This window comes from Balaenoptera musculus, chromosome 2 (genome assembly GCF_009873245.2).
Source record: "Balaenoptera musculus isolate JJ_BM4_2016_0621 chromosome 2, mBalMus1.pri.v3, whole genome shotgun sequence".
NCBI lineage: Eukaryota > Metazoa > Chordata > Mammalia > Artiodactyla > Balaenopteridae > Balaenoptera > Balaenoptera musculus.
This window is the reverse complement of record NC_045786.1, coordinates 141269148-141282470: the sequence shown is the minus strand read 5'-3', so window position 1 is coordinate 141282470 and position 13323 is coordinate 141269148. Positions and strand designations below refer to the sequence as shown.

The 13323-nt window shown below is 38.1% G+C and overlaps 1 protein-coding gene across 14 annotated transcripts in view; it reads right to left on the bottom strand.

The window, feature by feature from the left end:
• The window catches only part of GPHN (gephyrin), a 633631-nt gene that overhangs the window by 19683 nt on the left and 600625 nt on the right, over window positions 1-13323 (bottom strand). For all 14 annotated transcript variants that reach the window (XM_036843405.1, XM_036843408.1, XM_036843402.1 and 11 more), the window contains one exon: window positions 9916-10003. In XM_036843405.1, coding sequence (XP_036699300.1) covers window positions 9916-10003 — 88 coding nt within the window. The remainder of the gene's footprint in view (window positions 1-9915; window positions 10004-13323) is intronic.

Genomic DNA, 13323 nt, shown 5'->3' with positions numbered 1-13323 from the left:
CTCCCTTTAGGATAGGTCTGTTCAGTTTTTATCTAGTTCAGTTCCACACTAGCTTTTATTTTCTTTCAGCATTTTACAAATGCCATTCCATTGTTCTCTCTTTTGTTTTAGAAGTTCTGTTTTGAACACATTGTTTTTTTTTTTTTTAATATTTTATTTTATTTTGGCTGCGTCGGGTCTTCATTGTGGCATGTGGGCTTCTCTCTAGTTGTGGCGTGCAGGTTTTCTCTCTCTAGTTGTGGTGCACGGGCTCCAGGGCGCATGGGGTATGTAGTTTGCGGCACGTGGGCTCTTTTGTTGAGGCGTGCAAGCTTAGTAGCTGTGGTGCGTGGGCTTAGTTGCCCTGCGGCATGTGGGATCTCAGTTCCCCGACCAGGGATTGAACCTGTGTCCTCTCCATTGGAAGGCAGATTCTTTACCACTGGACCACCAGGAAGTCCCTCCATTGTTTTCTGAGTTCCATAATTTCTGTTTAAATCATTTCTGTTAGTTCTATTTTTGGTCCTTTGAAGGTAACGTGTCCTTCTGGTAAGATTTTTCTCTTTGCCCTTGGTATTCAGTAGTTTTGCTATGACTACCTAGGTATGGTTTCTTTGTATTTATCCTGCTTGAGATTAGCAGAACTCCTTGAATATCTGGCTTTATGTCTTTTATTAGTTTTGGAAAACTCTCTGCCAGTATCTCTTAAATACTGCTTTTGTTCACTCTCTCCTTTCCTTTTGGGACTCCAATTACACATGTTACACCTTTCACCAAATCCCATATGTCTTTTATGCTCTTTTCCATATTTTTTCCAAATTTTCATTTGGTTTTTATAAATAGATTCTAATTTTCTAGTGAAATTCTTTACTTTGCCATTTCTTTTTCTTAAACACATTGATTACAGTTTTTAAAAGTCCATATGAGACAATATAAATGTCAGGACCATTTTTAGGGTTGTACTATCTTGTTTTCCCTTCTAAATTTTTAGTTATTTTGTGCTATGTCTGGTATTTCTGGTAAAGTCCAAACATTATATATGAAAAAAATTTAGAGGTTTTGAATGGTGATATATTCCTCCAGAAAGAATTTAATTTCTTCTGGCAGCTTAACTAAGATTACCTTGATATAATCAGAGACTGAGATAATTTGAGGCTCAATTGCAGTCTTTGCGAAGTCTGTTTTTTTTTCCAGTTTGTCCTTATTCTTAGATCACAGCACCTCAAGGGTTTAAGCTGAAAGCCTGAGATATTTGCCAGGGTCCCTCCTCCACGGCAGGTCTTGAACTCTTAAGACTGTTGAAAACTCTGCTTATTTTCTTAGCCTTTTAGCTATTCTGTTATGCTTAGATTCTTGGCCTCTTGACCATTACATCATCCCCTGTCCCTCCTGGCTTAGGAATTAGTAAATGCCTTGAGGAAATATATGGTGAAGAATTCCAGTTCAACTTCTCTGTGGTTCACTTTTCTCTGAGACCTTGGTACCTTGAATCCCATCTGTCTTAGTTGTTCTCTTTGGACACCTTCTTCTTCTTCTTCAAAAAAAATTTAAAAGATTTACATAGCTTTTATCTATTTATTTACTTTTAATAAATTTATTTATTTATTTATTTTTGGCTGTGTTGGGTCTTTGTTGCTGTGCACGGGCTTTCTCTAGTTGCAGTGAGTGGGGGCTACTCTTTGTTGAGGTGGGCTGACTTCTCACTGCGGTGGCTTCTCTTGTTGCGGAGCATGGGCTCTAGGCATGTGGGCTTCCGCAGTTGTGGCATGGGGGCTCAGTAGTTGTGGATCATGGGCTTAGTTGCTCCGCAGCATGTGGGATCTTCCCGGACCAGGGCTCGAACCCGTGTCCCCTGCATTGGCAGGCAGATTATTAACCACTGTGCCACCATAGCTTTTATAGTTGTCCTTGGTGGGAGAGTTGGTCCAAATAAGCCACTTCATCATAGTAGAAGCAGAAATCTCCAGGCCTTTCTTATGTGTTCTTATAATACTGTGTCCTCCTGACATCATACACTTAAGTAATACTGCAGTTGCCTGATAACAGATATGTATCCTTTATTGTATTATAAAGTTTGTGAGATCAGAAACCCTCTGTATAATGAGTCCATGGTGATTAGCACATGAGTTTCATTCATTCATTTGCTAGTTCAACAAATATTTTTGAGTGCCTACTATGTATGAGGAATTCTATTTGTGCTAGAGATTTAATAGTGAACAAGATACACATGGTCCCTGGCACAAGGATGTCCTGTTATAGTTTACTGGAGGAGGAGACAGTCTAAAATAAGTAAAACAACAAATAAAATAACTATAAAGTGTGGTACATGCTATGAAGGAAAAAAGCAGGTGCTGGGATAGAGAATAACAGCGTGAGGTGGAGAATAAGGAAAGGCCATTTTAAAAGAGGTGGTGAGGATGAGAAGGACTCAGCCATGAGAAGTGTGGAGGGATGAGAATTCCAGGCAGAGAAAAGTATATACAAAACCTTCAAGAGCAGTAAAGAGTGTGTCTAGAACTGAAAAGACAATGGAAGGTAGTGAATGAATAGGAAAGAGGCATAAGGGGAGGTTGGAGAGACAGGCAGAGGCCATACATGCAGGGCCTTATGGGTAATGATACAGAATTTGGAAAGCATATATGCTCACTACATACTTGTTAAATGAATGAAAGTATTTTATTTTTCTTGAAAAAAAATCATTTCTGTTGTAAAAATGCCCCTTTTCATTCTTTCTGAACATGAAGAAATGCTTCATGTTTCTTGTGATGGAAAGCTTGTACCAGACATAGCAATAAAAGCTGAGAATCATCACTGTTCTTAAATTTTTGTCTACCTACAGAAGCAGGAAGGATCTCTGTCTGATGTTCTGAAAGCTAGATCCAGATAGGAAGAAGAAACACGAATGGATGAAGGAGACAGGTCTTTCCCTCAACTCAAGTAAGAACAAACAATGTCAGATAAATTATGAAAGACTTTGAAATGGGCAAAAAAGATGATTGGATGTCCAAACAACCTTCTGGGTTATTTGTGCCTTTCACTGTCTTTGTGCTATTTTATAAAAATTAAGCTGTAGAAAACTGACGGTGAACATGATTAGTATCCAAAGAAATGCAAATTAATTCTGTTGGTGGCGGTGTAATTGATTATTCTCCTGTGGATATAGAACAGTTTTGCATCCGTTAGCAGATTGATTTCAGCATTTCTGATTACCTATAGGTGTCTCTGTTCTTTGAATTCTTAGAACCAGTTGCAACATCTTACTGGTTCCCTCATTAATGAGTTAAATAAAATCACTGACACATTTTATAAAATAAAAAAATATGAGATTCATGATTTTATCTTTACAAAACTATACCTTAACAATTCTGAAGGCTCCACTGAGATGCCGTATTGATTTATCTGGCAAAACCAAGTAAACTCAATTGCCAGAAAAGTGCATTTTATGGGTGGCTTAAACCTGCATACATCTTTCTTTGGTTTCTGGAGTGTATGCCAAGTAGTAATAAAACCTGAAATCTGCTAACTTTTGGTTTCTCTATTTTTGCCTCCTCTATTAATTTTGGTTCTATGCATGGCCAATAAGGTATTCCCCTTTGTAGCATCAATGATTGAGAATTCGGTTTTATGGTCTGACCATTTGGTGATTCCTATAAATGGGTGATTGAAATCTATTCTCTGTTAGGTAAGAGAAGATAGAGAATCTGGTTTGTTAGTCTTTCTTGTTTATTTGTCTTACTGTCATTTTGAGCCTAAACCAATTAAGAATTTTGTGACCTCTAGGAAGGAAAATATCTATTTGTAGACTAATTTTTTTTGTTTGTTTGTTTCTGTGTTTACTCTTAATCTGTGGTTGAAGTTGTAGAGCTGAAGCTGTATTTTGAAAAAAAAAAAATTTATTTATTTGGCTGTGTCGGGTCTTAGTTGTGGCGCTCGGGATTTTCGTTGCGGCGAGTGGGCTCTTCATTGCGGTGCGTGGGCTTCTCTCTAGTTGTGGCATGCGGGCTCTAGAGCGTGTGGGCTCAGTAGTTGCAGCATGCGGGCTCTCTTGTTGTGGCACACAGGCTCTCTAGTTGCGGCGCACAGGCTTAGCTGCCCTGCGGCATATGGGATCTTAGTTCCCCGACCAGGGATCAAACCCACGTCCCCTGCGTTGGAAGGCGGATTCTTAACCACTGGACCACCAGGGAAGTCCCTGAAGCTGTATATTCTTTATGTGGTCATGTGTCTATGTGTCTGTGATCCAGGAAGGCATTTATCTTGTTTTGTGAGTGTGAAATGGTTTCCTATTTCTGGAGTGTATTCATAAATTATACGCCTGTGAGACCACCATGCAGATTGGGCCTTCCTCGGAGTATGCTGCAGATTCAGGGTGTCCCCTACCCTGGGTCTCTCCATCTGAATTTCAATGTGATGGAGCTGTTGCAGGGGAACACAAGAGCCTCTCATCCCCAACTCTCTGGTTTAGTGGGGCATGAAGAGAAGAGCCCTGATCTTAGGCCCACAAAAAAGTTTGCTTTGCCAATGGGGAGAAAACCGAACACACCAAAACACTTCTAATGTCTCTTAAATTAAAGGTACTCTATTCTGACTGATTTAGAGATAAGTACTTACATAAATAGAATATTCCTAAAGTTCCCAGATAATAAGAAAATTTATCTTATACTATTTTAAATATGCTGCACTAAAAAAATATTCTTCTTATAATTTTAAGAATCAAGTTCACATAGTTAAGGTAAATCTCTGGCAAATGAGACTAGCTTAATTATTTTGGTTAATAAGCAAGCCCAGCCATATTCTTTCTCTTATTTATCAGTGTTAAGTAGGCAAATACATTTTATTTCGCTTGGGTTTGTTTTTTCCTAAAATTATATAGGTTACTTCATCAAAGAGTCTAACGCTATTCTTATATAATACTTAAGATTGTGAAAAATCTAAAATTTGGTTCAATGAAATAGAATCATTATTCTGACAAACTTTTAATTTCAATAGTAATTATGTTTGTAGAATGTCAGCTTGAAAATAATTTTCAAGATTTTTAAGTAATTTAAAATCTTGAACAGCTATTAAATTGGTTAATTAATGAATAATCATGAGATACCTTGATTTCTAAGTACAATAGAATACTCGATCACTGCTTACTAAGCATGACTTTAGTTAATACATTATACTTTGCTTCTTATTTAAAAAAAAATTTTTTTTATTTTTATTTTTTTTTTATTTGGTTGCACCAGGTCTTAGTTGCGGCGGGCAGGCTCCTTAGTTGCGGCACATGGGCTCCTTAGTTGTCGCTCATGGGCTCCTTAGCTGTGGCATGTGCACTCTTAGTAGCAGCATGCATGTGGGATCTAGTTCCCTGACCAGGGATCGAACCCGAGCCCCCTACATTGGGAGCATGGAGTCTTATCCACTGCGCCACCAGGGAAGTCCCTGCTTCTTATTTTAATATGCCATAGAGAGGATATATCTTTGGGTCGTGTTAATGAGTATGTTTTCATTTTTGCTACATTAAGAAGGTACAAAGGGGATGTGTGTGGCTGTACAAAGTTGTATTCTGTGTGTTTATGAACTTTGCTAGTCTGCTAAAATGCTTATGTATGATTTGTCAATGATCGATGCCCCCTAATTTTTGCTGTGAAATAGAAATTAGTGATTTTCTTAAACATTATAATAAATATGGGTGGTTGCAATTATGTTAGAAGTAATAATGACAGACAAGTAAAACTATGCATGTTCTTTCATTTTTCAGGAAAAAAATATTTAAAAAAAAGTCCAATACTCAAAATACTTGGTCTCAGGACCCTTTACATGCTCTTAAATTAAAATCCATTAAGGATCCCTAGAGCTTTTGTTATGTGGGTTATGTCTATCGATATTTACTGTATTAGAAATTAAAACTAAGAAGTTAAGAATATTTATTTGTTGGTTCATTTGTAAACAGCAGTGATGAAGCTATTTCATGTTAACATAAGTAACTTATTGTTTATACATTGTTTTATAATTTAAAAAATCTTTAATGTTCAGCTTAATAGAAGTCAGGTGGATTCTCTTATTTGCTTCTGTATTCAGTCTGATGAGATATCATAGATCATACAGCCACTGGAAAAACTCACTATACAGTCATGAGAGAAGGAGAATAAAAAAGTCAAATAAAGTCTTAGTTTTATTATGAGGATAGATTTAACCTTGCATACCCACTTAAAGAATCTCCAGGACCCTCTTTGGTCTGGAGACCACTCTTAGTTCTAAAGTAAAGTGTCAGTTTGTTCCAAAATATAAAAAAAGCATAATGAAGAACAAAACTCTGAAAATGACTTTGATTTGCCTTGGTTTATATTACCTGTGTTTGAAATGAAGCTGAGAAATATATTAAAATTTTAAGTTAAAAAAAAAAAAAAAAAGGTCATGAAGAACCTAGTGGCAAGATGGGAATAAAGACACAGACCTACTAAAGAATGGACTTGAGGATATGGGGAGGGGGAGGGGTGAGATGTGACAGGGTGAGAGAGTGTCATGGACATATATACACTACCAAATGTAAAATAGATAGCTAGTGGGAAGCAGCCGCATAGCACAGGGAGATCAGCTCGGTGCTTTGTGACCACCTAGAGGGGTGGGATAGGGAGGGTGGGAGGGAGGGAGATGCAAGAGGGAAGAGATATGGGAACATATGTATATGTATAACTGATTCACTTTGTTATAAAGCAGAAACTAACACACCATTGTAAAGCAATTATACTTCAATAAAGACGTTAAAAAAAAATTTTAGTAAGTTCACTCAGTTCTGATGAGCTTACTTCTTTGCTTTACTGATTAATGCTTTCCCTATGATATGTAAGGTTATTCTTTTTGTGTAATATGCCTTTTTGTTTATTTTGTCTTTGATTATTTAAGGAAATAAAAAAGTATAGAACAAAGGTTCCTAATTTATGAATGAGCCAATATTATTTATGATCATGTTACCTTCTATGCTTGTTTTCCAATATTTTATTGTTGCTTTGAAAAATTAGGTAACCAAGTACTGTTTCTTAGGTAGCTATGATCCTATCTTAATCAGGTGCCCAATTTTTTTTTTTTTTGACAACTCTTTTGTTTTTGCCTTCTAAAGATCAGATCTAAATTTAGGAAAAAAAAATTTTTTTCAGAATATCTTCTACGCCTAGCCTAAGACTATGTTTGAAATTTCCTAGAGGGCCCCTAGAAAGTCACGAAGATTTGTTCTTTCATCTTATAAAAAGAGAAGTTATAAATAGTTAGGTTTGTTTGATATGTTACCATTACAGGAGTTTCATAGGAAGGGAGTTACTGTTACATCTGAGAAGAAAGGCTCACTGTGCTCTAGGTTAGGTTTATGCAGGTAAAATGTCATTAATATAATATTTCAGAAATTGTATGCTTTATGGGAAGTGTCTGGAGATTTGACAGTGCCCTTGCTGTTCATAATATGTTTTCACCCTCAGGGGAAACACTGACCAAAACTTTTATGAAATAGTTACCTACTGTATACCAAGAGAGAATCTTACTTATCTTCTGATATTATTGGTTACAGTAATAAATTAAGCACAGCTATTAAATATCTACTAGCTAAGGAAAGCCTCTGTTTTACTTTGATGATGACCTGAAGGCTCTGCTATATAAGCTACAGTAAATAGTTTGTGTCTGCAAAAAAGACAGACTCAGAGCACTAGGGAAAAGGACAATCATAGGTATTTTGAACTATTGATGCTTCAAAGAATAGTCTCTAGGGTACAGGCTGCTGAGGTGATATAGCTTAGATAACTTTTGTACAGTACCAGTGGACTGAGTCAGGAATCCCAGGACTCTTTAGAATGAAAACAGATGGTTTCAAGAAAGCAGACTGATAACCCAAGATCTAGCAGAACAAGAAAAACATGAGACTAAATGAAATGTTAAGGGAAATAAAAAATATTTTAACAAATAATTTATTTGTTTGGAATATTGTTGATTAGTTTTAATATTCTATTGCTATATGGCTCTAGATGTGTAAAACAAACTCAAGGAGACCTATATGGTTAATTAATACTTTTGTTGCTAAATAATCAGGGAACACCTATGAGACCAGTCCTTTTCTGTGATCAGTAATGATCTTTGTGATTATTTTGATCATATGGGGTGGGGGAGACACTGTTAGGAAAAATTAAGAGACTTTGAAATAGGAAGAAACAATTATTGGATGTCCAGTCTAGCGTATCCTTTTTGATTATCTATACCTTTCATTGCCTTTGAGCTATTTTACGATTCTGTAGGTGGTGGAAAATTTATAGTAATGCACACAATTCTTTAGTTTTTAGGGCAAAAAGCAGATACTGTTTACCTGAAACTTTTGGTGTTTTATAAAAATGAAAACTCTTTGCAAAGGCTATGTGAAACAGGAGGAGGTGGGGGTGGGGAGAGATTTTGAGGGAAGCAACTATGGAAGAGTCATTTCTCCTTGGCTGAGAAGAGGATAGAGGTCTGTGGGTCCCACAAGCAGCAGGAGCCCCTTCCCTCTGCCCTAAGACTCCCAGCCTCCCCATAATCCCAGTGCTATTAGCATGGCCCAAAAGAACAAAGACCTGAGATCTAATGGCATGACAAGGACACTCTAGATGTATCCAGCGAAGACTGGTGACCAGATGTGTCTCCTTGATGCTCTGTTGCCTCTTAAGCCCCTCCCAGTTCTTTGGCATAATTTTTGGAGGCAATTAACCCTATAGTGGCTTAAATAAAATTTCCTGCCAATTCTGTAGCATAGGTACTCACAGTAGAATTTAAGTTGAATCACATAAATAAATTTCTTGTGTACCTGAGTTTCTGCACTTAAAATTCACGCGTGCTACATAATGTTTCTGGATCTTTCCTTGACTTACTTCCCTGTCTTTTCAGTGACTGGTTTTCAGGCTCTGCCCTTGGGCTGAAGCAGATGTTCTCTCTCTTACACTTTTCTTTCTTTCTGCTACTGAAGTACACTGGAATTCTTTTGGGGACTAGAATTTGCAGGCTGGCAGGAGTTTGCTGCATTGATGCTTTCTCTCTTTCTTCCTGGTTCTTCTTTCATATGATTTCCCCCTCAAGGAGCTAGGAAGGACAATTATTAGCTCCTATGGAATACTCTGGGTTGCCCAGTTCCTAAAAATCTCCTTCCTAGTAAATTAAAGGTTTAGTGTAAGTATCTTACCACACAGAGAGTAAAAAAGAGAAAACCAATATGCTTTACTATATTGGCTGTTGACCTGTGAGCAAATCCCTGGGATAAATGACATCTTTGTTAGCACTAATAAAGAAGGTTAAGGATGAGAAGTGTTCTGTTCTTACCATAATTGAGCCACAATTGCCAAGCCTATGTAAGCTATAAGCTTGTTGCCTCTTCAGAAGTACTGGAAAAGCAAACTTCCGGTCTGCCAAATAGGTACTGTCCCATAATTAAGTTCATTAGCAACCAAGATAAGTTTTATATGAAACACTCCCTGGAAATAAGAAATTTAAAATTTAAGTACTCTTAACTTCAGGTTTGCCCTCGTGATGCTCAGAGCACTTCAGGCAGTTTGATGGTAATGAAAACAGACATGTTGCAAATTATTTCTTATAGCTTTGCTACAATGCAGACCTCAGCCCCTAGCCTTTGTGATCTTGGGAGAGGACTGCAGCAATCTGGTCTACCCAGGGCTCAAGACCTCTAGGAGACTTTGAGGGAAGACTGACCCAGCAATCTGTCTGCTATGAAGAGAATACCTACCTACATTTTAACACCTTCACTCCTGGATTTAATTTGAGATGGTAAGCTCTCTGACTTATCTGCACTGCATACCTTTTAGAATGCCCAGAAATTTCTGAAACCCTGTGGATTTTCAGCTTTGTGGGAGTCTGGTTATGGATACCAGATGACTACCACACCACTGTTAATCAACTGCATACTTCATGAACCTCATTTTTTCATACCTTTTCCCCCATGGACACACCCCCTGATGTGATGATGACATCAGCACGACTGATACCCTCATTCAAGGCATTGAGTAAGTCATCTGGGCTGGAAGAAAAATAAAGACAAATAAATTAACACACAAGGAAAAGATTTTAAATATAGTGCCAACTAAAAACTAGACCACCTATTCAATAAGTAGGCATTAACATAAGTACAGCACAGAAGTCTGTATGAAGTGGAAATCAAAAAGGTCTCTGCACAATAAAAGCATAACTCATTGCGGAGAAAGAAACTTGTAAGTGTGGAAAGAGTAGTTACTGGTACTTTCACAGGCTTTTTACTCAACAAGGCAGTATAATGAGGGGAGACAGTGCGGTGTGGATAGGCTGCCTAACCATCCCAGTTTGCCTAGGAATATCCCAGATGTAGTGCTGAAAGTTACATTTCCTAGGAAATTTCAGGTACACCAGGACAGTTGATCACCCTAGGTGTTGGAGACTTAGGACTCTTTAGAGGGAATATGACTTAATTTAGTTAGGCCTTAAGAAATGGGCTGAATTTTTACAGGTGGGAAGGAATGGGAAAGGGCCTTGTAAGCAAGAGGATCTGACTATGATGAAGCCTGTGGTGTTCTAGATGAATGGGGAAAATGAACTGCTTGAGTGAGGGACCTGACTTGAAACGGCTGGGATAGGTAGTGTAGGGCATGATTTTGGAGGGCCCTCAAGGTCAAGAATTTGAACTTCATCTAATGGGAAAAGGGTGGGGGGGGGTCCCTAAAAATATAAAGAGCCAGTAGGTGTTTATTGGGAAAAGGGTAGAGAAAAAAAGAACAAGGAAGGCAGAGACAGTATGAGATATTTTGAGAGGATAAAGGGACAGGGTGAATGTTAGGATTGAAATTAGTGAGATTCCTGACAGTCAACTGAAAAGACAAGTGCACCAGGCCCTCTGATTGTACAGATGGAAGGCCTGGGAGGAAGGATGGCATGAAATCAACAGTCTTATCCTATGGATGTTAGAAGGGTTGCAAAGGCCTAACTTGAGATTGATCAAGTGAGAAAAAAACAAAATGCCAAGCATCAGGGTTTCTGGAGGAACAGGAAATCAGGGAATAGCTGAAAGGGACTGTTTAGTCACAATCTTAAATGCATACAAAGCTACTGGGCAATGTGCACTGCGCTTGCATTTACCTTCAAATGATGGGAGTACAGAAAAGGTGCCTTTTGAGGAATATATGTTCAGCCTAAACCCTTGTTTTCTAAGAACTTTTTATTCTGTGGAGAAGGGAGGTATTCCCCTTTCTCCCCCATAGACATCTAACATGTACATTTAAAAGGGGAACAATCCTGGCTTCTGATGCTCTAGTTCTTGCTTTTAGTCCTTCTTGAGGCCTATTCTTGGTCTTGTGCTCCAGGAGACAACTCTTCCCATAAATCTTCCCATAAATCCCTCCCTTTGCTTAAACTAGACTCAGCAGGTTTTTGTTAACTTGAAATCAAATGATGTCTCAATGCGATAGCATATGTTCTCCCAAACCTCTCGTGGTAGTGAAGTTTGTTCATATCCTTTTCCCTTGATGCACTATTTCATGGGAGGATGAGGAGGAGGGAGAGGAGATGAAGGAGGAGGAGGAAGAAGAGGAAAAGGAGGAGGAGGAGAAGATTTGTAACTAGCACAAATTTTATCCAGGGGTGACAGAGGTAAGGAGAGGAACTTGAGATCTACCCGAGAGGCTCTCCAGGAGACAAAGTTGGGAGGTGGCACATTACAGAGATTAAGGGTGTGAACTCTGGAGTCAGACTGCCTGAGTTTAAATCCTGGTGCTACTACCTGCTAGATGTAGAACCTTGGACAAGTTGCTTAACCTTTCTTTGCCTTAGTTTTCCATCTATAAAGTAGGGATAGTATAGGGTTGTTATGTGGATTAAGTAACATAATATATATAAGTTTGTGGGATAGTACCTGGTACAAACTGAGTTTTCAAGAAAGGTTGGTTGTTGTTGTTATTACTGTGGTACTGACAAAAGTTATCATACAAACATAACAACCTGGCAGAGTTCAACTTTAGCATATTTGACTGTTTTTATTTAGGAGAATATCTATGACTAACACAGAAGAAAATCATAGATTGGACCTCAAATACATTCACAGAACTGTATGTGAAAAGCCCAAAGGGCTCAATAAATAAGCTAGGCCTGGTTCCAGCCTGAATAGTTCCATTTACTATTAGGTTCTCTTACTGACTCTAGATAAAATTCTCCTGCTCCTCAAGCACTGGCCTGTCCATGAGTGTACCAGAGGTTGTCTGGCTTTGGTGAGCAAGCTCCCAAGGAGACAATAGTAAAAGTTTGAAAAATGGCTCACATGAGGTTCAATCTACAACACAGAGATCCTTTGAAATCATCCAGTTAATTGCTTATGCAGCCAGAAAGATACCCAAGTATTCAGTGAAGGTAGGATCTATGTGTAAAACATTAAAAAAAAAAAAAAACTTAAAAAAAAATCCCTGACATGAATTTTGAAGCTAATTTGGTTGGGCAAACATCTTGGAAGAATTATATTAAAAAATGGGTGTATTTTTGAACTATGTATTTTGAACAGGGTTTTCATCAATCTTTTTCGTTTAGCTTTAGGGAAAAAATAACAAATTATTCTTTTGTACTGAAATACTATAAGATATGTATGTGATGGATTCCTGATCACTGCATGCCCAGCACTCTGGTCCCCTTGCCTTGCTGGATCATTAAGCTGAGCCAAATGGTTGGCCTATGGAGTAAGTGGGAAAAACATCACAAACACAGGGTGGTGTGGAATGTGATTCAGGTGAAGGGACAATGACTATTATCAACACAACATATACTTTTGTGTTAGTATAAGAGACATTAGCTAATTCTACCAATCTTACAATATTTAATTTATAGCTTGTCAACTCTACAGGATTATGGCAAAGTCATTGGAAACAAAGCAGCAGTGACATACACATCGACATCTTTGTAGGTGGGTAAAGTTCCTGGGACAGGCTAGCTGATGGCTGCAAATAAACATACTTTTCAGTGATCTCCCCCCCCCCCCTTATTCCTTGTTTTCATATTATCTGGGAAAGACTTTTTTCCTATTTTGTAAAACTGCAGAGTCATCAACTCTCCACATGATATTTTCTAACTTGCAGAAATAAACTAAAAGGAATTTTATACCAAGCAAGTCCTTACTGTAATTTATTATGTTTCAAAGAATACACTCAATGCTGCTTTCTTCTCTGTGGCTGGTGGATTCACAAAATCACTAAATCTTAAAATTGGAAAGGTCTTTGGGGGTCATTGTGCTCAGTAGCAGAGCTGGGAGCACTCTTCAGGGCTTGCCCTTCTCTATCTCCCTCTGCCCATCTCTTTAACTCTACTTTCAGCTGCATACTTCTGGTGTGT